The sequence below is a fragment of the Haemaphysalis longicornis genome, unplaced genomic scaffold, assembly GCF_048455015.1.
Source record: "Haemaphysalis longicornis isolate Haplotype H1 unplaced genomic scaffold, Haemaphysalis longicornis Haplotype H1 scaffold_3, whole genome shotgun sequence".
NCBI lineage: Eukaryota > Metazoa > Arthropoda > Arachnida > Ixodida > Ixodidae > Haemaphysalis > Haemaphysalis longicornis.
The window spans coordinates 67,432,226-67,458,422 of NW_027526335.1; the positions used below are offsets into that span (position 1 = coordinate 67,432,226).

At 46.5% G+C, this 26,197-nt stretch overlaps 1 protein-coding gene and 1 pseudogene across 2 annotated transcripts in view; both read right to left on the minus strand.

Moving 5' to 3' along the window:
- Positions 1-6,655, minus strand: part of LOC144174570 (monocarboxylate transporter 12-like) — a 33,984-nt pseudogene extending 27,329 nt beyond the window's left edge. The window contains exons 1-2 of the transcript XR_013323494.1: positions 6,555-6,655; positions 4,779-4,942 (exon numbers count right to left, since the gene is read on the minus strand). The product of XR_013323494.1 is annotated as a monocarboxylate transporter 12-like (transcript). The remainder of the gene's footprint in view (positions 1-4,778; positions 4,943-6,554) is intronic.
- Positions 6,656-14,012: 7,357 nt separating this feature from the next.
- Positions 14,013-26,197, minus strand: part of LOC144175257 (monocarboxylate transporter 5-like) — a 45,590-nt gene continuing 33,405 nt past the window's right edge. Inside the window, exons 3-5 of the mRNA XM_077704352.1 lie at positions 23,253-23,396; positions 18,520-19,836; positions 14,013-14,167 (exon numbers count right to left, since the gene is read on the minus strand). Coding sequence (XP_077560478.1) covers positions 14,013-14,167; positions 18,520-19,836; positions 23,253-23,396 — 1,616 coding nt within the window. The remainder of the gene's footprint in view (positions 14,168-18,519; positions 19,837-23,252; positions 23,397-26,197) is intronic.

A 26,197-nucleotide genomic window follows, 5' to 3' on the forward strand; every position in this document is an offset into this window, starting at 1 on the left:
TCTGAAATAAATGTGAGGTGCAACAGCAGGTTCTCCGACGCAGGTAGAGGGGCCGCCAGCTGTGCTGTTTCTCCAGCCTTAGACCACTAGTGCAGGCTGCGCCATTTTATTTCTTTCCTCAAGAAAACAACTGTGGGGTATTCAACGCTGGGTTTATGAGCCGAGAATAAAGTTAAAATATTATGCAAGTGAAGTGAAATCAACTAAATTATTAGAAATGAACTTGCGGCAATAAAGAGTAATGCTCTCATTCACACACAAGCATCCCTAAGTTTTCCTGCGAGCATTTAATTGCGCTTGAGTTGGTGCTGTAATCGGTGGCCTCCCATGAAAAACTCTTTGCAGTGGATAGATAGTACAGTTAAAGGGACTCTGCAACCCTTCCGAAAGACGCTTTCGCTCTTTCCTTCGCGTCGGGAGGCACTGCGAAAGCTCTATCTCTCGCCAGCTCGGAGCGGCACTGCGTGATTTGCTCGTCACAGCAGATACACCTTCCGTTTATGCTTTGCTTTTGTGGTTTTCTCATAACAGTTGAACTGTTTAAGCTTGAGCTTGGTCCTGTGGCGCTATAAAAAAATGGCAACATATCTCCACTCCGTGGATGATGGTGAGGGTGCGGAGTACGGGGACTCGAGGTGACATCCAAGTTGCGCCCCGCGAGTGACATCCGATTTGTGCCTCGACCATCATTCGATTTGAGCCGCGAGTTGCACCTTGATTATTCCCTAAATGAAAGTGCAACTGACGGCTCAAATCGAATGATGGTCGGGGCGCAAATCGGGTGGTTTGCGCACGGATGGACGCGGACGGACATTGGGAGGTCCTAATGTACTCCGCGCCGTTACAGGCGAGGGAGTAAGCCGTTTGACTCCCGGGTACTAACTCAGCCTGATACGACTGAGACGACTGACACTAACTCTGTCTGGTCTACCAGACACAGGCTCGAATCCTGACGGTGCCTGTGTGATTTTTTGCGATTGTAAATGCTATGCGCACGGACGCGGACGGAGATTGTGAGATCTTAAGGTGCGCCGCACCTAAAAAAAAAACACGAGCAAAAACTGCGCCGCCATGGTGTACCCCCGCCGATAGGGCGTTAAAACAGTGAAGCCGGCTTTCTCGCCTGCTCAACTAGGAGCACAAGGGGCATATGCATATGCGCACCTCGTATTATACAATTTTAAAGGTAATAGTATTTCTTGTGCTACTAAAAGGCTCAAATATTGGCGCAGCTTGTACTAGAGGTGCAAGGGTGGAGAAGCTGCGGATCTGGAGGTCGGTCTGTCTTCTTCCTCCCTGGGATCCGCTGTCATTGTGGCGGGCCGACCGGAACGTCCTTGCGAAATCTGCCTAAACTTGGCCTCACCCCTCAACTCATCGACTAGCCTAGCAAGAACATCGCAGAACAAAATAAGAGCAAGTACACAACTTAGCAAAACCTAGCAAGGCCTAGCAAAACCGGAAGGAGCAAGGTCGACCGCCAGCACCGCTCTTTCTCTTGCTTTGAACCACTTGTGCAAGCTACGTCAGTTTTATTACAGTGTATATCGGATGCGTTCATCGTTGCAGCGGAAGGAAAGCCGGCCAATAGCCACTTCACTGCTGTAATGACGTAATTTCAGCGGTCGGAGAACGGCAAGACCAGGAGAGAGAGAAAAATCTTTTGAACATTTACAAGTTATCTGATGGGTATAGAGCAGTAATTTTTTGGCTGAGGCACTTTGCGACCACCTAATTTATAAGTACTGGATGTGTTGGTTGACTACGTTCGGCAAGCATTTGAGATTTCAACAAAAGTTGAAAAAAAAGTGTTTCAGTGTTTTAATTGTTGGACAAATCAAAACATTCGCACAAATAAACCTACATCATGAATTTGTTTTTCTACCGACGTGACAGAGAAACGAAAACGCAGCACTAAAAAAATTCTGCAAAAATTCAGAGAATTGTCTACTAATGCGTACAATTCTTATGCCGCCTGTCTTGAGTGTGAGTATTTCCCAGCCAAATTTTTTTGTTTTGTTCTAAATCCTCTCCGACCAATTATCTTCATTTACGCAATTATAACGATTTTAGGTGAAAATTTCGCGAAATCTTCAATATTGTGGAAATGCCATGCGTTATACTTTTTGCTATTTCCGGTATTCTTTTTATTTTTTATCATTTTTTTAGTTTTCGAAATTTCGCCCGACCAATTAATTATATCCATTTACGTTATTCTAACGATTACATTTGGAATTTTCGCGAAATCTGCATTTTTGTGGAAATGCAGGGCGTTACACGCTCCTGGCTGTGGGGGTACTCGGCAAAGAATGCTACGCATTCGAGTATTACTCGTCGTCAAAACTGATTGAATGTGGGGTTTAACGCACCGACGCTTCACAGGCGATCAGGCGCGCCGAAGTGATGGGCTCCAGATTAATTTTGACCACCTGGGGATCTTAAACGTGCGGAGAAACCTCGAACACACGGGCGTTTTTGCTTTTCGCCTCCATCAGAAAAGCGGCCACCGCGGACAAGAAGCGAACATGCGTCCTCGTGCCCTTCGTCAAAATTAAGTGTGCGAACAACAGCGAAAATTTTTGCGTGTCATGGGATATTGAAACACAAACATTGAGTAAAGTCCTTTGTAGCTTGTCAGCCAACGCATTCCACAAACAGCAAAAACTATCTACGCGAGAAAAAGCCCTGTCCGTGGATACAGTAAGCCAACTCATATTTCCTGAAGGTTCACTGTACCTGTCCCAATAACTTTTTGTCATTCGATAATATTCGAGGGAACGGCAAAAATATATGAATTCTTAATTAGTGTAAGTTTGGTCCAGTGATTAAGCGTTGCTGCTTGCATAAAAGCGGCGCGGGTATGGACTGTCTTCAAGGTGTATCGTGCAAGGACCAGGCTGTGGGAATCTAGCACTCGTTATGATGACTTGTTCACATGCGTCGCATGGCGTCTCCGAAGCACGCGTCAAGAGGAAATAGCTGAAAGGAACTCTGGCCTCGTGAGCCCTCGGTGAACTCGAAACAATTTCTGAAGCTTGGCGATCCCACAACAGCATAGGCCAGTACAATCACAACTGATAAGGGGGTGTACAAGGCTCTCGAAAAGTGCCTAATGAAGTACCTTTATCGCGAGCTATTCACTTGGAGGCCGCAACACTCAGCTTCCGCGTGAAGATAATTTGGGCCCCAAGGACGCAAACTCCTGGACAGCAACAGGCGGACATGGTGGCACTTAAACCTCTTACGATGTACCCATTACGTTTATTTCCGCAGGACCGAGTCAATTTACGAATCTATCACCGACAAAGAAGACATTCGGCGCTCCACACGTGCGCTAATTTCACTGTGTGCATCAATGTTTGTCTGATCCCCTTTTCTGAACATCATATGATCATACACATTCACCTATGACCTGCGGCAAGACAAACAATAAATATAACCTCCCTGGGGCCTAACAGGCCTACTACAAGCAGGTGGAGCTACGAAGGGTTTGTGTGGCTGCGGCAATCACCCTAGACGTCACCCACACTTGGGCACTGAATGGACGCGCACCGTTTGGGACCACTTGCACCTGTTGCTTCACATCGGAATCGACCGCAGATATCCACTATCTCCTGGGACTTGGCCTTGTTTACAGCTCTCCCGACCGTGACTGTTAAATAGCGGGAGTCAGTATTCAGGCAGATCAGTCGAATACAAAAACTGGCTCTTTTAGCGGTATAAAGGCAGTAGTAGTAGTAAACTACTACTAGTAAACACGGCAGTAGTAGTAGTACTAAACTACTACTACTGCCGTGGTACCGCCAAAAGAGCCAGTTTTTGTATTCGACTGATCGGCCTGAATACTGACTCCCGCTATTCAATAGGATCCGCCCACTCCAAGGCTTAATTTTTGCTATTGCAAATACTGAGAAGAGAGAGAGAGAGAAGTTTGACTGAGTGAAAAGCAAATGGGTGACAGAACTTTTCGCCATCTAAAATAATGTGTTTTTTTTTTCGCTGGTGTTGTTTTCTTGCATTTATCAACGGCCAGCGCAGACCGAAGATCATGATGCACGAGTGCACACCATAATTATGTTTGAATGTTTGAATTATTGCTGTAAAAACTTCGCTCAGCAGCTATTAAAAGTGTTGAAGCACGTCACAGGATGAACTGTATGCAGGCAGTGAGCCCCAAACGGAAATCATATCTTCAGCAACCATCCACAACGATAGGCTCTGTGAGCAGCACTACGTACACAAGCGTGACGCTTCGTATCAGGGTACTGGAGACGTGCGAGTCCTTGCTTAGCGAACTTACGTAAGCTGCTTTTCACCAACCACATTTAAGACTAGAAAAGAATACAAAATTATAGCTACAGGTTGTCTCAACCTTTTCCGCGGAAATTGAAACAGATTCTTGTCCCGCCATTGTCGCTTCCCTAACGCACAAACAGTACTGATTCGCGTTATCAACTGAACAACAAGAACGGGGCCGCATCTGTAGTCTCCTACAAGCCCTTTCTCCGCCCAACAGCAAAGTGTGCTGTTGGCCTCGTTAGTAGGTCATATTGAAATAGTTCACAGCGCGACTATCAACGAGGACAGGGAAGGTAACTCGACGACAACAGAGCAAGTACAAGCATCGCTAGTCCTGTCGTCTTTCTTGTCCTTGTTCTTTTTCAAGCTATTAACTACTTAATCATAATGAAGTGGCTTACGCCTCAATCATTTGCCGGAGCGGTATTCACAGTGACAAGATGGCCACTCAAGTCCAAAACTAAAAGAGTAGGGCTCACCTGCGATAAAGAAGCACGTCACCGCCAAGGTGACAGGCCAGGCGGCCTCCTCACGTGTCGTCTCAAAGGTGTCGATGATATTCACGTACACGACGGCCGTGGACCGAAGCATGCAGAAGGCGAAGACGTTCACCCAGCAGCAGCCGGCAGCCACAAGCCAGCTCCTGGGTGAGTCCATGGTGGAAATGCAGCACCGACAATGTGGGCTACTTGTGCACTGTGACCGTTTACGATGTTCGCTTCTTATCGCTATCCTTGAGAAGACATCCCCAGCCGGCAGTTGTCAACGCCCTGTGGGGGGCCACGGTAAACCATGCCAGCGACGCGCTAACGCGACGCAGGAAGCATATATTTACACTTCGCAACACTCTGCAGGTTCTGTGAACTGTTGTACCTCCCTTTTTTTTTCGGAGTGACAGTGCTAAAACAGGTGATAGAGAGTTCCTCGCCCTCGGTGTGTTGCATCGCGAAATGGTCTCGGCGATAAAAAAGAGGTTTCTTGCAATGGGCGGTCGGTTGTGTTTGTAGCGCGCCCCGAGAGCCCGCACCTCTCCGCAGTGAATAACGTTTCCAGTCGCACGTATACCAATCCCAAGCTCCGTCCAGAAGGAAAAGCAGAGCAAGGGTTCAACGGCCATTGTTTTCGCACTCTTTAAAACTTATATCAGCTATCGGGCATATTGTGGCAGATACCTCTTATCGTTTGTGGGACATTTCAACTTTCTGTTTCAGCCACCCCAGGAAGTGTACCCTTGTTTAGCAGAATGCCCGGTTACGGAGGAAAAATCCAACCGCATTGTTTTGCATCTTCATTTTATTTCCATGCCATTTTTTTAAATAATGATTTAGAGCATCATAAAGGCTACGAGCATTTGGAGGTACTGCAACAGACGTAGTTATGATGTTGGCCTAAGCTCACCGTGTAGTTGTCAACTTTATTGTGACAAAGAATAACAAAGGCGATTTGCAATGTTCGCTCACTATGCCTCGTACCTTGGACGCTAAACATGTTGCTTATAAATCTTATCACATGAACCTAAGCGACAAATGCTGTCCGAGGCGCACACCTATTGTTTGACAAACTGAGCGTTGATCTCTTTATGCTCGGCACAAACATGAGAAGTTCATACTTTTTAGGAGACGACCGTATAATTACCCACAAGCGTAATTTTAAGTTTCTTAGGGATGCCCAGTTTTTGCACCTTATCACTTACCATGCATGTTGACACCCTGGCCAGTCATCTACATGGTCTTTTATGTCATTTCACGTATATTTTTAGTTAAATGTTTTACATTCACCATCACTTCGTCCCCATAAAATAACTTTTCCTTGGCCATCTTTGCCCTAAGTCAACCTTGCGCCATAAAAACCCAATCATCATCATCATCACCACCACCACAAACATGAGAAGTGGAAACCTCTATATTGCTACATCCTTATGTGTGTTCACAACCACGTGCCGGAATGCGTACCATGCCGTCTTAGATCTTCAGCACGGTGGAAGCAGTAGCAGCTAAAAAGTCTTGCTACCAAACAAGCAATTTTTTCAGGCAACCCATTAGGCATATCTTGACTCTACCTACATTCAAAGTGCCTATTCAACAAGGGCAGCAGTTAGCCAGTGGCGAAAATTTTGTCAACACTCTGGCGGACCCGCCAACCACACTTACTTTAAACAAAATAGTTAGGGCAACAATAAATAAACATTAAAACAAACACATGTACAGTGATTACTAGGTACCCGACGCCTCCTAGTCTTGATTTCATGAACTTACCTCACTTGCAGTTTGCAGTTCACGTTTATCATCGCTCCCCCGCATCCGTATGAATTACGCTTTGTTTCTTCCAGCTTCCGTGTTCCATACGGGTCTTTGTCGCGCACCTGTCCACCGAAAATAAAAACACTGCAGTGTGCAGTCACACAGATACGTGTCACTCATTTCGACCGAGTGATTGTTACGTGAGCCGCTGAATCGTTACTTCCTTGTCCCACTCGTGGGAATCATGGGGGTCATTTTCCTCACATTTATTTCTCGTCGCACAGTTGTCGCTATAGTAAAGAACTCTCGACGACCGTAGTAAAAAACGTAGACAAATGTTGTCACGCCCATTAGGGATTACGCGAAAGCTGTTGACAACAACGCTGTCATGAAGTTCCTGTACAGTGTTCGGGTCTTTCGTGCGCTTTTCGGGCTGTCTTCGGCCACAGGTAGGACCTATTACAGGCAATTCGTACCCCCTGCTGTTTCAGTGCCCTCCGCCGACATCGCGGGTAGTCCCGTCACTTCCTGCTGCGTTTTGGGTTCAAGCAGCCTCCCTTAGCGGCCATTAACCATAACATTTTTTTTTTCGGGCTAGGGAACTTGCAGTCTTTGTTGCGGCCTTGACAAGCCCCCCCCCCCCCCTCCGCGCAACCCGATGGCGTCATTAAGCAAACAGATTTAGGCCAGTTAGGCGTGCAAGGACCGGGACATGTAGGTGAGATCATCATTTTCATAACGTGACACTACTAGCTTTGCTTAAGGGTGTGAGCCAACTCAGAAAAGCTCTGCTTAGAGGCTTATGGGGAACCCTTTACCCTTTAGTAATAAAGTAAACGGAAACTACCTGCGAGGGAACTTAGAGCGCCCTGGTGATACAACGGACACGAGTAGAATCTCTAAAGGTGAAATGGAAATGGTTTCGGGGTTTGCATTTGCGAACATAATTCCTTTCCCAAAATCTTCTACCCAGTTACATATAGAAGCGAGCCAACTAATGTATAAGACGGTTGGCGTTAGGCTATTTTGCTATACTACCCCGTTCTTGTAAGCGGACATCTTGGTTAGGTTCGCGCCATAACGCCCTACAGATGCGAATGTTACCCGTATTCTGATAAACTGCCCGGCGTATAGTTAAGGCGTAATAGCACCTCCTTAGCCCCTTAGATCTTTCACACAGGTGTCCCACTGAGCGTAATTTAAAATATGGCTGACAATTACGATGCTGCTTTATGCAAGATTTGAGCGCAGGGCGAACTGTAGTCTTCTCGAAGACAGCGCATAGGCACGGCTAGGTCAGCTGGTATACCCCCCAGGTGACCGATAATTGCGCCACTAGCACCAATTTGTCCCCTGGTGCTTGGTAGGCCAAACTGTCAAACAAAAAACAACAAAAAAATCACTGATGCTGCTATGGAAACGCTTTCGTTGAAGCGCGAGGAGGAAACGCCGTGCCGCTTACCGTCTGCGATGGGCTGAACGTGCGCGACTGCTTTGTGCGCCGCAAGTGTGAACAAACACCGCTTACATTTTGCTTTTCAGATTGTGTTGCTGCTGCACATCTTGTTTTCGCAGCTTTCCGTTGGTAATTTGCTTGGACTCTCAGCACGTGCACAAAACATTTGTTGGGATATCTTTCTTATTTAAATACGCGCGAGCCAGCACGCCCTGAAGCGTGACAATTTTGTTTGGGGCAGAAAAAGTAGTAGGTGGGAAATGTGGTTTATTCACTGATTTTATTATTAACGTATCGCAAGCGAAGTTAAATACATGCCCCAATAACACAGAGCTGTGTATCTCGTATAGTAAGTACAAATGTCCGCATTCTGTGTCGGTTACACAAACATAAGAGACATCTTCGTACAATTCAGCGCATGCAGAAAATTGCTGCAGAGGTCACCACGTTCATTTACTGTACGCAATACAATTCTACACAAACCATGGTTCATAAAAACACGCGTTCGTGAATAATAAAATGATTATGAAGTAAGATGACAAGCACATTTCGCCACCATTAACATTCGCTTTATATTCTTATTATTGTAAACTTGCTAGCCAAAAAAATTTATAGGTAGCGAATTTTCTGCATAATTTATCCATACGTCACACCTAGTAAATGAAAGAAATACCACCATAGATATCAATAAACAACACGTAAAAGTGAAACAAATTTTGAGAGTGCAAACAAGGTACAAAAAATGTGTCCTAGCACAGGTTGAAAAGCGAAGCGCAGCTCGGCTGTCACGCAGGTAACTCGAACTTCTCGTAACACGGAATGCAAGGGGTCAGCTGCCACGAAAATAATTTTGGGGACTTCTATCCTGTTAATAAGCATTCAAAGGTGGTAATGTCACTATAAGAATATAGCGCCGTGTCGTCTATGTTTTTTTTTTCTACTTTCGTCCCTGTTTTGTGGGCGCTTCCACCTTCAAGATGAACTATAAGAAACCGATCGTCGGAACGCTCTAAAGCCAAACCAGTTCGTCGAAGAAGCATTTAAGCGCATTAGGCGAACATAATTTTCAAGTTTTTCTCCGGTGGAAAGAAAATGAAGAGCAACCGCTCACCAAACCGATACCGAAGCGAAATTTCCGTCTGCGTGTCCACTGGCATCAATCGGCTCATGAGAAACTGTCGACAAGTAGCTTCACATGCTTACAACATTATTTCCAAATTTGTTGTACATAACAAAAAGAAATTCACGGTAAAGCAACAGCAGAAGATTTTTCGGTTCGCCCTGCAGCTTTTTTGATAAGGATAGCGCTTGCTTCTTCATAACTTTGACAGAATAAAAAGTGTGCTGACCTGCCGTCCGCTGGGAATCGGAAAAATTTCGCTGTGCTATTCCTTCCCGAGTTTTCGCACCGCACAGCATCGAAGCACGCGTTGTGTCCTTTTCTCAGTTTCTCCGACATTTTGAGCCCGTTCGCACACGCAGACATAAAACTTTTCACCTTCAAGTCATTCTACAAAACTTCTACTCGTTCACACAGTGAAAGCGGCAGGAGCAGACGGACAGGATGGCAGCAAAAGAGATAAGAGCGAAAGCGCCGCCCTCGGCGCAACGAATGAAGCGACTAAATAAATAAATAGGGTGCCAAAAAGAAAACAGCCAAGAACACATTTCATTTCTGCACATAATGGAATCACTTTACTTTGTTGCTGCGTATGTTGAAAAGATAAAGCCTCATATGCAAAAGTTGCTGAATTTTCGCTTGGTTACCAGCGTCATGGTGGCACTTTATTTTGCGATACCGAAACTAGCCGAAGTGTCCGGCCCCTGGCATAGGCGCTGCGTCTAAGAAAGTAATCGCGTTATCAGCGAACGCATGACGGCGCGCGTTATGCTTTGGCGTTCACGTCTCGCATGTCTGGTGCTACCTCGGCATACCGCCCCCCCTCCCCCCCCCCCCAACACACACACTTTCGTCACACTCTCCTCCTTCACCTTCCTGCTCGCTCTATCTCGTCTATATTCGACGTCATCTTCGATGGCTCGGTTACAACTAGGCCGACGTTGGGGGATGATGCGAAACCACAGGAGCGGGTGCTTAAGTGCTGCGCACTAAAATTCTTGGTCTTTGGACACATTGTACGAAACCAAAGGATACTCTTCAAACGCTTAGGAGAATTTTCGACGGACTGCGCACTAAGATTCTTGGCCCTTGGACACACTCCCCAAAACAAAAGAATTCTCTTTAAGCGTGTAGAAATTTTTCGACGGACTGCGCACTGAAATTCTTGGCCCGCGGACTCATTGTCCGAAACAAAAGAATACTCCTCAAGCGCTTAGGAAATCTTCTATGGACGCTAGATCGCGAGAAATATTATAGTAGTCTCCAATACGTACCCGGAGATTTTCGGACGTGTTTTGCGTACCCTGGAAAGATTTCCTTTAGTTTGATTTTGTTTTTGATCATTTTGATGATGGTTTTAGTTCATGGTGGCAGTGAAGAAAGACGGCAACCGAAATAATACCTTTTGCTGTTCTCTCCCTTCCTTTTTTCAATCAATCACGTAAGGATGATGAAATCTTGATGACGATGATGATCACCTTTTAGATTTGTGTAGCTTAAATATTTTTGGTTGTTTGGTTTCCTGCGAAGCACAATTGTGGCCGAACTACGTTATAAATAGCCAAGGGCGACTTTTTGTTCCGTTTGGTAATTTTTTTTCTGTTGTGGTATTTTTTTACGATGACCTTCTTTTACCCTATTATATAGATTACATATAGATTACTCCGCTAATTCCACATTCTATATTTCCGGCAGAAAATGCGTTATTAAGCTTTTTTTTTTCTAGTCTTTCGTACTGTTGAGAGCACCCCCATGCCTTATCAGTAAAGAAAAACTGTGTCTGCGTAACGAGCATGGAGAGTTGTTATCACTCGTTCGTATACTCACTTCCCCAGCTGCTTCGAGAAATGCAGCATCTTACGAAGATACAAGGGCCTGTGCCCGTGCGAAATCTGTGAAGCGTTTGTGATAAACGAAAGAGGAACCTCGTGTGTAAGCACCCCATCATTATCACTCCTGGAAAATAGATTTTATACATGTCGAGATACCGTTGTCCGTTGATAGCAACATTCCCTCTGTTTGTAAATAACTTAATTTGTTCACTGGTCATGCGCACGCCTACTATTCGAAAACATTTTGCCTATATATTCCGTTCTTAGTAATCAAATAAACAGTTGTTAGTCGGCGCCTGTCTTATCTTCCCTTTGTCCCGTGTGTCGTGCTGTTTCGTTACAAGAATATATCTAGTTAGGCCAAGTAGTGACCCCTAATCTTAACCATGAGGCAGAGATAATTAGAATGATAAGAATGGGGTGGAAAGCATTCGGCGGGCATTCTCAGATAATGAATGGCAGCCTACAGTTGTCCCTGATGAAGAAAGTGTATGACAGCTGCATCTTACCGGTACTCACCTACGGGGCACAAACTTGGAGGTTCACTAAAGGGTTCAACTTAAATTGAGGACGACTCAGCGAGCAATAGAACGGAAGATGATAGGTGTAACATTAAAGGACAAGAAGAGACCGGAGTGGGTCAGGGAACAAACGCGTGTTAAGGACATATTAGTAGAAATTAAGAAGAAGAAATGGGTGTGAGCAGGGCATGTAATGCGAAGGCAAAATAACCGTTGGTCATTAAGGGTAACAGAGTGGATCCTTAGAGAAGGCAAATGTGGCAGGGGGCGGCAGAAAGTTATATGGGCAAATGAGATCAAGAAGTTTGCGGGGATAAAATGGTCGCAGTTAGCGCCATGGTCCGGGATAATTGGAGATCCATGGGAGAGGCATTTGCCCTGCAGTGGGCGGAGATAGAATGATGATGATGATGATGTGTAACTATATTAACAGTGTAGGAACGGGTTTTCTTGCTCCCGCGGAATTCGTTTCCTCTGTCACCTTTACTGAGAGGCTTCACACTTCGACAGAACGACGTTGCCTAGCGACAGTCCATGTTGTCTGCCAGCCACTGACACATGCCGATGGCTTTAAACCCCGGCATAATCAGATTTCGGTGACACGCGCCCAGGAAGTTTGTTCATTGATTGATTGATCGATCGATCGATCGATCGATCGAACGATTGATTGATCGATCTATCGATTGTTTGATTGATTGATTGATTGATTGATTGATTGATTGATTGATTGATTGATTGATTGATTGATTGATTGATTGATTGATTGATTGATTGATTGATTGATTGGCCTTGTTGACTGAATGAAATTGTTGAATTTATTATTTATTAGCCGTTTTATAAAGTATTGTACAAGGCACCTCCACGGATATGTGTTACTCTGTGGGCATCTAACAAAAATGTGCTAGGCTTCAAACACTGGCACATTCATTTTCTAATGGCACGCGCCCTCTATTGGCAGGCTTTAGACATGCACATGCGACGGGAATCGAGTGGGGGCTCCCGCGTAAAAAACAATGGAAATGTCGTTGGAGGCGCACGATACAAAAGGGCAATATCGGAAAGAAAATGTCATCCGTCAAGGGCAAGGGTAGCACTTCACTACTTGTGCCTCGAAAACAGAGTTTTAGAAGCAAGTGGGCAAATAACGACTAGACGTGTTTACTCATTGCTTGAAGAAAGCGCACAGACGAGACAACAAAGAGTGAACGCAGGGCGCAAGCGTTGTAAACAGAGCGCGTAGTACGCTTACTCCTCTCTGTTTCGTCATTCTGCGTTATTGAAGCAATGAAACACAACCAACTGGTCGAATTTTCCTTTCGATCTCCCGCATGTATATATCCTCGAAAATGAGAGGCCTTCAGGTACGTTTTATTAGACCGTGACCGTAATAATACATTGCAGGGGGATGACTATGTTTACATTTTTGAAGCCACGGTTAGGAAAAAAGAATTACGATGAATATTGGAAACGGTGGAGGTGACTTAGAGAAGAGACGAATACTGGCGGGGGAAAAGATTAGGGGAAAAAGATACGACGAGTCCAATCACGTACAGACAAAAATAAATTTGCTTAAATCTCATAATAACATCAGCGCAGAGATTACGACGAAAACTAGTTTGTTCGCAAGCACAGGGAAAACTGACACTGGAAAAGCGCACAGGGGGGAGTCCAATAATATGCGTCATCCCCATCGTCTCAGTGCGAGTGAGTACTTCCACATCTGTGAGTTGGAAGCACCAGAAAATGATATGGTACGGCGATGTTTGAACGCTATCGCGATAACTGTCACGCTCGTTTCATTGCTCGTTCATTTTTTTCCGGTTGCAATGCCCTCTTCTTACCGCCAAAAATCGAGTCTTTTTGGGGCACACTTCTTTCAATCCTCAAGGATAGCTAAGGAGAATAATATAAGCTTATTCTTTCGCCATGGCTGCGAGAGTTCGAAGTCGCAATATTAAACAATTAATTTCACTGCGACATTTTCAGAGCCCTTGCGGAGAGAGCACATATTCGCAAAAAAAAAAGAAAACCGACTGTGAAACAGGTCGCAGTGCGGATTTCCAGAATCAAACCACGCTACATTTGCCCGCTGGAGTTTAAAAATATAGCTCTAGTCAACTCTTGCACTAACTAACTCAGATGTTGGCTCAATTGTAGTGTGAAAACTGCCCTGGTCTAGTCGCTGATTGCGCTCACCTTCTAGATCACGAACGAGTAATCACGCAATAGCCTGCAGCACCTGGGGGACACCTTGTCACGTGGGACCCCTGACCACCATGGTTTGCGGATTTTCTGTAGTAGCTCCCGTTAGTCCACAAAAAATGATTCGTTTATTCCAAGACATTAACATCAGACGCATTCATTTAGCGCGCACGACGAATTTCTCACAGAAAGGCAAAGAAGCCAGGTGTTTCAAGCTGTTTTTCCCGCACATGGTTTAATATCAATTCTTTTCTTCCCCCGGTCTGATACCGCCGCATTGGGTCCGGAGATTTTGTTTTTTATTCAATAAATGCCTTCGCACCAGCAGTCAAAGGATGTATTCTAGATAAAGGTGCCGCTTTTTTTTTTTTCATTATTGCCCCGCCAACAGTTCTCCTGCAAAGACGTGCATGCAAAACGAACTGCAGGAATCGCAGTGCAGGCTCCTAAAAGAAGAAACAGGCCAGAGTAGTTCCCAAGCACGTCTCTGAAGTAACCTGCATGTAAAGATAAAAAATAAAACCAATCGTGTCAGGAAAAAATTAAAAGAAAACAGATTTAGGCTCCGAAGTGAATTCGGAAGAACTGTGAATTACTGTAAATGTACTTATATTATTTTTTTAAAGGTTGGGCACAGTAAACGACCATGTAGGCGTTCATTTTTACATTCCTTACCACTAGGATTGCTTTAACTGTGATACGGAAATGAAGCATTGAACCCGTAACCACGAGCAGGCCTTCTTCAGGCCCAAGTTGAAACCAATGCTCCCTGCATGCAATACTTCTTTTTCTCACGCACTAACACGTAATTAAACCCAAAGCTAACAGGAACCCATACCATTGCACGAAAGTGAAAGTCTCCTTGTAATACAGTCGAACACGGATATATCGAACACGGGTATATCGAATTATTGTCTATATCGAACTCATAAATTATCCCCTTGAAAATTCTGTGTAAAAGTATAGGAATTCGTACGTTTATATCGAACCGTATTTTTCCCGACATCAGGTATATCGAACGCCACGGGAGCTGGTAGGTGCTCTTCGGCGGTCGCTGCACCCCCGATTGAGGTTGAGGAGGATGTGGAGGTTGAGGTTGAGGAGGATGTGGAGGAATGCGCGGCCATGGCGAAGGTCTGGTACAGGAGGCGACTCCTCGATAGGCTTTTGATGAACGTCCGCGTGGGCACCGAGCTTAAGGTCGACCTGCTGGGAGCCATACATATGATGACAAGCGCTTGGAACGGCGTGAAGAAGGAGACCGTGGCCAACTGCTTCCGGAAGACAGGCTTTGCGACGGCCGAACTTTCCGAAGCTTGCGAAGACGGCGACGACGACGACGAGTGCATGGGCGATACGTTTCGTCAGTTGTCGTCCCTTTTCCCGGCTGCTGTTCCAGCCGGAGTGTCTCCCGACGACTTCGTGAACGCTGACACCAATGTTCAGGCTGTTTCGAGCATCGGTGACGAGGATATTGTAGCTGCGGTCGCAGGAACCCAGGCCGATAGCTCGAGTGGTGAAGATCGTCCGGACGAGGAGGCGGCTACACGATCGTACTCCGCGGGAGAAGTGGCCGCTGCGTTCAGCTTGATTCGCCGTTGTTGCGGCGACATGGAAAGAACTGGGCTGTCGCACCTGGACGGCCTCGAGAAGATTGAGACCAGCGTCTTTAATTTCATTTCCAGGACGAAGAAGCAGGCCAAGATCAGCGATTTTTTTTTCACAGAAATAAAGCGTCCTGTTGCGTCGTGAGTGCGGAATTAGTTGTCATTCTTGAATGCGCCCATCGGTAAGTGATCGTTCGCCATAGGTGAAGTCTCAGAGCCCATATTTTTGATATCGAATTTTTCATATATCGAACTATTTTGCGATCCCCTTATAGTTCGATATATCCGTGTTCGACTGTAACGCGACCGGTTCGCTAAGAGTAACTACGCCGCAGGCGTTTCCATTGAAGTGTTACTAAATTCAATCTTTCAGTAAAATTTAGTTCAACATTCAAGATAGTAACAACTAAATCTACAAATCCTGACTCCCGTATGTCAGCGAAAAAAATGCAGCGCCCACTTCCAGTTTCGGGTGTCGCTTGTTCTTTAATCATGACAAACTCAGGGCATACCTGTTTTGGCAGCCATTATAACCACTGGCGGCCTGCAAAGAGTGCTTCCGTCGCGCAAGCGTAGGGAATGCCGTGTTTTTAGTTTTACCCTAGACTCGATCTCACTGCTGTTTCTTTGCCTTCGGTTGAGGTCACTGGTTGTCGAAGCGTGCCTTTTTGGTCATTTTTATTTTATTTGAATATTTCAAACAGTTTGAAAACCATACGACATGCTTGTTTCGGGTTTGTTACAGTTACACTGTGTTGGAGCTTTCGAAGGCGACGAAGGCGATGCAGGGAGCTAGCTCAACAGACGAATAGGAAGAAGACGAAGACGACTAGGCGAGGAGACGTTGCTGGGCTGGACTGTACAGGGCCCGCTGGCAGTGGGAGCAAATGTCACGCACTGTGCCAACGTTATCGTGCTCCGTGCGTGCGTGGGAGCCAACGAGGTGTCGAAAGTTCTGGACCGTTCGTCGCAAGTTGAAGGCATAGGCGTCAAATGCAAGGACAAACAAAGCTCGGACACCGAACTGGTATTGACACAGTTTGAAAAAACACTCCCAAAGATGGACGAACGACATGACATTGCGCTCTTGCGGAGAGCAGTGGTTTACCCGGCGGATCACCTTGGCGTTACGAAGATGGGGCTCCAGAACCTAACAAATCATCGAAGCAAAGATGCCAAGCTCACAAAGAATAGTGAAGAAACGATCCTAACATATCTGGATGAAAGAACCACCGAAGTACAGCGGGCAGAGCCTTATTTTGTTGGCGTGGAAGAGGATCACTTTGACGTCGACGCGAACTGTATAAGTAACAAGCATCCGTTCTCGCATACTCCAATCGAGAAGTTGCGACTCTTTGTCGACGGCAATGATCAAAAAGTAACGACACATATGGAGCACAGTTCCCCAAATTTGTACCGAAGAACGCGGAATTTTCAACAATTGTGACCCAGCACGGCCACGAACCGATTTGACATGGAAGAGTACCAGACTTCTTGGCCCAAGCTAACCGCAAGTTTCGAGCGACACGCACCCGAAAATTAGTTAATAAGAAGGCTCGACGAGACTTTCCTTCCGAACGTTTGGGTTCAAAGCCCCTAGTGAAAGAAACGCCTCGGCTCTACAAAGACTGTTCAACTCTGGCCCACATGCGTCATCTGTCAGCGGGAAAGAGTGTTGAAACTTCTTTCTCTTCTGCGCTGTAGCAGATGGCAATCATCATGAGACTCATCAGCACCGACCGAGTGGTGACACGTGCTCCCGCTGCACCCGTAGCGAGTTCGATTAAAGCCCTCAGCCTAACCTGACGTGTACATTCCTCTCTTCCACGACTGCTCGGCCATCGGAGGACCTCGAGGTCCATTACACACGGGATTGCATCTGCTGCTTCGCAAGCTCCCGTGCGAAGCGCCAGAAGTCTGCATAGTCTACACGTCACAGCATCGGCTTCTGTAATTAGCGAGCATTCAGAAAAAGTGAGCCCGCTAGATGTTAAAAAATTCTAAGACCAGGTATCAAAAGAAAATATTAAAATTACAGCAACCGGAATTACTGGCACGCTGGTACTTACATTGCCTGCAATCTGCACTGCGTCGCCTATCGTCGCAACAATCGGAGCTGTCATCTCAAGAGTTAGAAAAAAGAATTCTGTTCTAGATATAAACAAAATTTTTTTCGAGTGTCTATGAAAGTCGCAAATGACAGCATTCACATGGTACTTAGAAAATTTAAACAAATGTCGCAGTCTACGTAAAATTCACGGTGCAAGTTTATGACAAGTCAGTATACAGGGTGATCAAAGTTAGGTCGACAGGTTTTTTTAAAAATAGGCGCTTAGATTTACGCGAAGACCACCTCCACAGTGAGGTTATGCGCCCAGGGGGACACATAAATTAGGAAGTAATTATTGATGTAGGTGTCTTAATTCATTAAAATTGATTAATTACCTTTCTAGTGGCTGCAGTAACCAGGCATGTTTGTATTGAATAGTTAGACGCAATCGTGTGTCTACGCAGTTTCAATTGACAGAATTCTTCTAGTGCATCCGTAGTCCGAGATAGCGAAGTTTAATTGCCGTTCGTATGATTACGCATGCTAGAAGTCAAGACCGGCGCATAGCTCCTCCCTTTTGTTCTGTGTTTCGATAGCGGTTCCGAGTGCTGCAGATTGCGATAACGGCAGGCAAGAATGAATGGGTACCAGTCATCCCTTTTTCCTGTGCCTCCACCCCGTTGTCGAACTAAACACCGTACACAGCAGGCACGTCACAGAAGGGAGGAGCTTTGCGCCGGTGCCGACTGTCTTGCATGCGTAATCATGCGAACGGCAATTAAACTTTACCGTTTGATATCTAACGGATGCACTAGAAGAATTCTGCCAATTGAAACTGCGTAGAAACAAGATTTCGTCTAACTTTCCAATACAAACATGCCTGGTTACTGTAGCCACTATAAAGTTCTTTAATCAATTTCAGTCAATTAAACCTCCGAAATCAATAATTACCTCCTATTTTATGTGTCCCCCTGGGCGCGAAACCTCCCCGTAGAGGTCGTCTTCGCGTAAATCTAATTGCCTATTTTTATAAAAAAACTGTCGACCTAAGTTTGATCACCCTGTATATGTGGCCCAAAAACAAGAGACAAATAAAGTATTCAAAAAATAATGCAGCACGAACAAACGGTGGCATTCTGGGGCATGTTTACAATTTAGCGGCCTCAGAAATGTTTGATTCAGTTGCACTTACCTGTTAGAGACGGTATTGCCAGTCCTACAAGACCAGCAATAAAAGAGCACAGACCATAGGCGATGGTGAAGTGGCCGATGTCCATAATTTCCATGCACAGCACAGGCAGCGTGGGCAACGCCGAGCCATTGCACCATCCTGCCACGGCGGACACTGCCACCAGCACAGCATAGGAGCGAAAAAAAGCGAAGCAGAAGTCGGTGGCCGCCCACACCGCTAAGCAGAAGGCCATCAACGTGCTCCTGGAGATTAACTCTCTGTCCGTTGCCCACCCCGTGCTAAACCTGGCCGTCAGGTCCAGAGCTGTGTTCGCCGTAATGAGAGTGAGCGCTCTCCACCTGTCTATTCCGCGGTCGAGAGCAAAGTCGATGATCGTCGTAGTGTAGACAGCATTGTTTGTGAGGATCACGATGGCGGAGAGTAGAACGGAATAATACTTGGGAATCGCGAGAAATCTGAACAGCTCTTTGAGAGCCTGCAGTCTTGACTTCGATCCGGGTGGCTTTCTTCGTGCTGTTTGCGCGATGAAAACATGGGTGCACACTCGGGAATCTTTACAGCGAGACCATCGGTGCTCGAACAAGGATGTTATTTTGTCCTTAGTAGAATGTTTATACTGAGCGGGACAGCTCAATGTCCTTTTGTTGCAGGCAGGCTCTTCCGTATGAAAGGCATATTGAATAGAAAGGGCCTCTGCTAGCTCTGACGACACGTTTCCTTTTGTTGTGTGGGTAGGGTGAGCCTCTTTAAGACTTGCCAAGCCTGTCTCGTACGAAAGCGCGGGAATCTGCGTTGCTGTCGCCATTCCATCTTCATGTGCTGAAGGTTCTAGCCCCTGAACGATGACACCTTCATCACGGTACTGATGATAGTGGGTGTTGTAAATGCGCGAACTATTTGACTGATTGTCAAAGGGACCGCGGACACAGCCGTTCCCCGACTGAGTGACATGAGTATTTTTTAAGCGCGCCGGCACATCGCTGCTGCCTGACAGGTCCCGTGCAGCTGCCGTGGCTCCACCGCTGTCGTCCTCTTCTCCGCAAGACTGCGCAGCCTGACTCCATATCGTCTCTGGTTGCACGGGCGGTGGGATGCGCTGCAGCAGCGTCCCTGCGGCGGCGTTCAGCATGGTGCCGCCGCAGAGCAGAAGAGCGCCCCGAAAGCCGTACTCGTCGAAGAAGAACTGTGTCACGGAAGGGAAGAGGAGGCCGCCTATAGAGTAGCCCGCCATGTTGATTCCCGATGCCACGGCTCGGTACTTGGTAAAATGTTGATTGATCACCGTGCTCGACAGTGTAAGGTGGCCGACACTGAGCCCTGCAAGGAGATAATGCAGTGTTTTGGTGAAAGGTGCATACTTTAGGGTGCCTTCGACACATTCCAGGCATTGCACAGAGTGGGCGAACACTTCAAACTTTCTTCATATGAGTCAGCTTGGCTAAGGGAAACTCCCATGGAGGGGTGAAGGAAGGAGACGACACCGTCATAGCGACAAAACAGAAGCTGTAGCCTATGGAAGCATTGCATGCTGAGGAACAGTTTCGGCTACCAGTGCTTCTATTCTATACCGCGACACAAGACTGCCTAGTATGTCATCCCGCCCAGCTAGAGCCACTGCGGCCGGTGGTGCGGCTAGTGGGATCAAAGCTGTTCTCTTATGGTGCGCAACCAGTCAGCTAATCAATCAACCGAAATTAGAGAAGTTTTGCCCGTCATCAAAGCAGTATCAGCTCATATCACTTCTGCGGGAAGACGGCGCTACCGATTTGACCGACGCACGCGGTAATTTAACCGATGGTAGAAACTAGAATAGGAGGTTGTAGGTGTCCTGACTGCGCCCCTCTTTTCTCGAAACATTTCTTTTCTTTTTCGGGGATCAAAGAAACGTTCAAAATTTATTACCCGGCGTTTTATATGCCAAAGTTTTCTGGGGGAAGTCGGGGAGGCTTCTCGCGTCGATTCCCTTGCGTCATTTTACAGCGAAGCTTCATATGGATACCGCCTTGCAACGGTCCACGTCCGTCCGTCCGTTCGTCTACGCGACACGCTGACACAATTTTTTTGAAGTTTCTCGAGAATATTTTTAGCTGTCAATGCAAAGCGGGTATAACGGAAAAAAATCATGCTGAAATTGGCCGCTAAGAGGTCCCTATCATGACGCCCAGGGAGGCAGCTATGGTCATCAGCAATATTGATGGGGACGTGCGAGAACGAACAATCGCAACAGTGAATGCACAACGTTTTTTCCTCTCTTTTTTTTTGCCCATTTCCCCTTTCCCACGTGCAGGATAGCAAACTAGGCTCTAGCCAGGTTAACTTTCCTGTCTTTCTTCTTCGTTCTTCCTTCCTTCCTTCCTCTAGAAGCGGATGCAGGCGTGGAGTTAGGTGCCCACTTCTGGTGGGGAGGGGGGGGGGGGGGGTTCATAATGTTGATGGGAGGGGGGGGGGGCTGAGGGCGCAGCACACCAAAATTTTATTATTTGTTCTCAGTTCCACACCAAGTGCTTTTTTCATCGACATATTGCAGACAACCATCTGAGCAGTTTAAAACAGGTTCCCACCTCACTGCCGCGCTGATACTTTTCAAGGGGAAAAAATGGATGTGGAGAAAAAGCGATTAGCCCGTTTCCCACTAAGGCGGAGTTTGCGTTAGCCAATATCACGCCTAGCAAAAAGTTAGAAGTGAGCGGTGCTTTGCTCGCCTCGGACAGCGATGGTCCCATCCGTGGCCTAGAAAATCACACGCGCCGAAAAATCAGTGTCCAGTGGCGCGGAAGAGGGGTGGATTATTAAGTGGCTTTGGGAGGGGGGGGGGGGCGATCGCCCAGCCGATCCCCCCCCCCTTCTTGAATCCGACACTTAGCAGAGGGAACAGCAACAGCGTTAGCCATCACGTCAACCCTACGTTCCAAACACATAACAATAGTACCCAATTCACAAGCAGCCTGTCGCAGCTTCAGCAAAGGCCGAATATCCAAAATCGCTCGTCAAATGCTGGCAAAACATTCGCCCAGTAAACTCCCCAAAGCATCAGTAATCTGGACGCCAGGATACAGCTCCCTGGCCGTGAACGAACGAGTGCGTACGTCAGCTCGAGCTATGATTATCAGGGCCCCACCACCACAGGGTGACCAGTCCACGCTGTGGTTGTTGGCGGTAGAGAAAGATTGGCGCTGGAACTGTGACCAGTACACAGTTCCAGCGCCAATCCCTCTGACGTACCATGACATTCTACAACACCATCGTTTAATCCCCTGCTCTCTTCCTCCGCCGCGCGAAGCCTTGTAAACAAAGAGGAGACAGTACAATGGCGCCTACTACAGACGAACGAGTACCCACATCTTCGCCTCACGCATTCGATATACCCTGACGTCTACCCTTCAAATAAATGCGCACTATGCGGCCGAAAAAAAGCTACCCTTAGCCACGTCAGATGGGCTCGTTTTGAAACTAAGGCAGTAGCCGTGAACGCCAATCCACGACCGAACATCGGTAAACCGTTTTGTCCAGCTCGGCCACGTAAGATCAGCGCAGACTGTCCAAGAGGGCCCGTAAGACAGCCAAAGCTACAAGGGCTCTTGAAGGAGGGCTCCTCTCCGGAAGACGAGGATCTATTTCTGCCATTAACAAAGCTTTTGCTCCCCCTCCCCGGCTATCTAAATTAATCCGTTGCCCCCGATACGTCTCCTATCCCAGGTGAAGTTTTGGCACGTAAAATCGAACTTGAGCTAGCTGAGCATTTAAATAGCAGGGTAATAAGTTCACTTGCTCCCACTTTAATCCTTTTACGGCATTTTACAACAGTGGAACCCACTGTCATAATGTCCTACTTGGCTTTGCACGCCGACGAGCAGGTGGGCACAGTGTCGAAATGCGGCAAAAACGAAACAAGCTTCAAAAATGAAATTGGCGCAAACCAACGCTTTAGTAGAAGCCGTTTTTAAATGAGATGCCGATTTCTTGGAATTAGAGAAATAGATGTTACTGACATCTTTCGATAAGTGCCCCATATCCATCTATCTATTCGACCCACCGACTGACTGACCGATTGACCATCCATCCATCCATCCATCCATCCATCCATCCATCCATCCATCCATCCATCCATCCATCCATCCATCCATCCATCCATCCATCCATCCATCCATCCATCCATCCATCCATCCATCCATCCATCCATCCATCCATCCATCGGTCCGTCCCTATGAGGAGGAGGAACAACTTAATTTCTTCAACAATAGCTGAATTGTTAGATCAGTAATGGCAGTTTCTTGACTCCTTGTGATGGCTAGAAGGCCTTGACTCATGGCGACCTATAAGGCCCAGTTCACAGCTTGTATTGGGGTCTCAGGCTCGGAGCTGGTCACTGAAGCCTCCCATTCTATTTGGTAAGACAGATGCCATGCGGCCCTTGGTTGGAGCTCAGGGAATTCATATAGGATGTGCGCTATCTCGGGCTTTTTGGCCCCACACAGCCTGTTCTCTGGGGTGCACAGGCCTTGGGCACAGCAGAGGCAATCTATAAGGATTATGGAAGGTATGGGATCAGAGTTGCCTCCATATCAGTTGCTAGATTTTTATTAGGTATTCATGCAATGCAAAAATATTTGTTACACCAGCTAAGTCATGCACCATTCATAATTTCAGCTGCTAAGCTGCCGACACTTGCGATGCTCTCGATGACGCAAGTGTCAGCGGCGTCCGTAGAAGAGTCTTCGCTAGATAGCACGTACCGTGGACAACTCCATAGACGAGGGCCAGGTATGTGGGCCCAGTGGCAAAGTAGCAGGAAGAAACCGCGCCGGCGGCGACGATGGAAGCAGGGAAAGTGATCTTCCAGACAGGCACGTACCTCACAAGAATTGCTGCGATGAGGCCTGGAAACACACAAACGGTACATGTAAAGAAGCAAGCCTTTGGCCAACGTTCAAGCTCAAAAGGCTTTCAACTTTGCGCCTGAGCGAGTGAAACAGTGACAGACTGTGCGCCACAGAGACACGTTCCTTTGTGGAGTTTTCATTGGATTTGCTTCAGGCCAGCAGCCGCTCCGACGTGTTTATACAGATGCGGTTAGTTACCCAGGTAGCCAAGGTATGGTGGCATTGGAAGCCTCCAAGAACGCCCTGATCACCATCGCCTCAATCAGGCTAACCTCCATTCCGGACGCTGTAGAATTAGCTATTGCACTCGCCCTTACCCAATCCGCCTCCAAGATTAAACTGACTGATTCTCAAGCCGCCTGCCACAGGCTCCTGTCGGGACGGGTGGACCCACCACACTGCGACTTTTAAGCAACATACGCCGGCCCATCGGGTGGATATTATCTGGACTCCCACCCACTCTGCATTGACTGGCAATAATTTTGCTAATAAACAGTCTCAAGACCTCTCTGACCGAACCGCTGAGACCGGGTGTGCTTCCGTACCTCTTCTCACCTACATGGAAACCACCCAATACTATCGAACCACGAGACAGACCTACCCCAGTCCTCCCACGTTTTTTACCAAAAGCCAAGAAGCCACGCTAAGAAATACTCAAGGAGGCACTTTTTCCCAACCAGTCCACATACATTTACTCTTTCCCACACAGTACTCAGCTAAATGTAAATTCTGCCATGCACCTGGAACTCTGAAAAAAACTTACACCTTCCGCCCCTGAACCCATCCCCCTCCCCTGAGCAGTGGGAGATACAGCTGTCCAACTGTAGACCTGAAGAAGAGCTTCTGCTTGTGACCAGGGCTACGGCAGCACAGGCAGAACATGGGTTCCTGGACTGAGGAACCCCTCTCACATTATTGTTTAATAAAGCTATCTCTCTTTCTCTCTCTCTAGCTCCCTCCTTTGTGGAGCGCATTTGTTTGCAAAATGAATCTTTTACCACGAGAGCTCTGCAAGGTTTGCTACGGTAATGTATAATTTTTCGGGGCGTGTGGCCTGCCGCATCGATTTTCTCATTATTACCTAGAGTGAAAACTGACGCTATAATCGCATGCCGCCATGGCAGTTGCAGGTACTGTGAGAATCGGAATGGGAGCGAATGGGTAGTGCAAAATGCTATGGATTTGATTTGTCGACACTGAAGTGTTAGTTTTGTTTTCAGCACGCTTTTCCGTTTTCGACGCATGCGGCTAAAAAGGAGGAAAAATGACATGTTTCGATTGGCTCCTAAAACGTGACGTCACCGCTGCCAGTGGCGTCAACAGTTGGAGACATCTAGGGAATTTGTTGTTGAAGCGAGCAGGCTTGTTGTGGCCTCGCGCGTCGCCTTCTAGAAAATTCCCGGTGAGAAGCTGATTGCCGTCATCTAGCAACAGACGACGCAAGAAACGTCGAGAGCAGAAGCTCCTTTTCGTAATGGTTTTATTTTTTGGCGCATCTCTTGCTTGATGATATCTCTTTTACGAATGCGCATGCCTGACCCTGTACGTGGTATTGCCCAAAGTTAGTCCGGATCTGGTTCCTTTATTTTTATAAACTTCAACAATCTATTTTCCCTCGGGTGGTTCGTATTACTGCTTCCGCACCCACCAATCACCAGACTGTGAGGGCATCTTTCTGATTATTTATCTGGCACTGAATTCTCTCTGCGTTTAAAATCGTGCTTCTTTCAAGAACGATGAAAAAATCAAAGAAAATTTCCGTGTAGAGCTGCGAGAAATCGCAATAGCACTTTTACTTGCGCCACTTTTGAACTAGAAAGGCGGACGAGCAGACATTGCACGTTCAAAACAGTTTTCAGATCTGTTCATTCCAAAATTCCCATTTATTTACAGTAGATGATCCATACAAGTTTCTGTTATTGCAGGATGCTTGATTTTCATGACCCTAGCGCTCTGTAGTAACTGATGTGCAACAAACATTAGATTGCTTCCAACTAACAAGCTTCAAGAGCATATGTGAAGGCAGGATCAAAATAGGCCAAATTTTTAGAAACTGCTGCAGTAAGTTAACCTGCAGTAAATTAACCGTTAACCCGCAGTGTTGCATCCAAATCTTCTTTCTGCCCTCTTGTGATGACACCTTAAAATGTTCCTCGGGTAAATGAATTGAATTAAACTTTTCAGCTTGAGAGGCACACTTCGAAGTGGTTGTGAACTTTGGCTAGACGGCAGTTCGTTGTTTAAACTGCAGCACAAATCCAGATAAGTGACCAGGAAGGATGACGCGCAAGTGTTCGTGCATTGTACTCCATGTTATTTCTATGTTCCTGCGCTATTTATTTTAAAAATGTAAAAGGAATATGCTATAGCAAGGATGCAGTTTTTAGTTTTGTTTATTCCCAATTTCACAGCCATAGAAGATGACAGGTATCAGAGGTGCCCAGCTCGTACGTTGTAGGGGCATCCAGATGCTTGCCGAGATCTTCGTCACTGAGAAGTAAAAAAAAAATTGAAAACTGGTCAAGCACTAGGCTTATTTTCTTTGGAGCCTCTTATCTCAAAATTCAATTGGCCAAAAAGCCTAAACGCACCCCATGACCATTGTGTTTCTTGCGTGGATGTTTTTAGTATGTGCATGGAGACACTTTGACGTTTCTGTATTTTTTTCTTTTATTTTTTATTGTGCGCGTGTGGCGGAGTTCTCTGATGTTATTTTTTGTTTAATCTGCTCATGTAACACACCCCCCATTAATGCCCCTGGGGCCGGGGGAGGGGGTATCTTTAATAAATAAAAATCT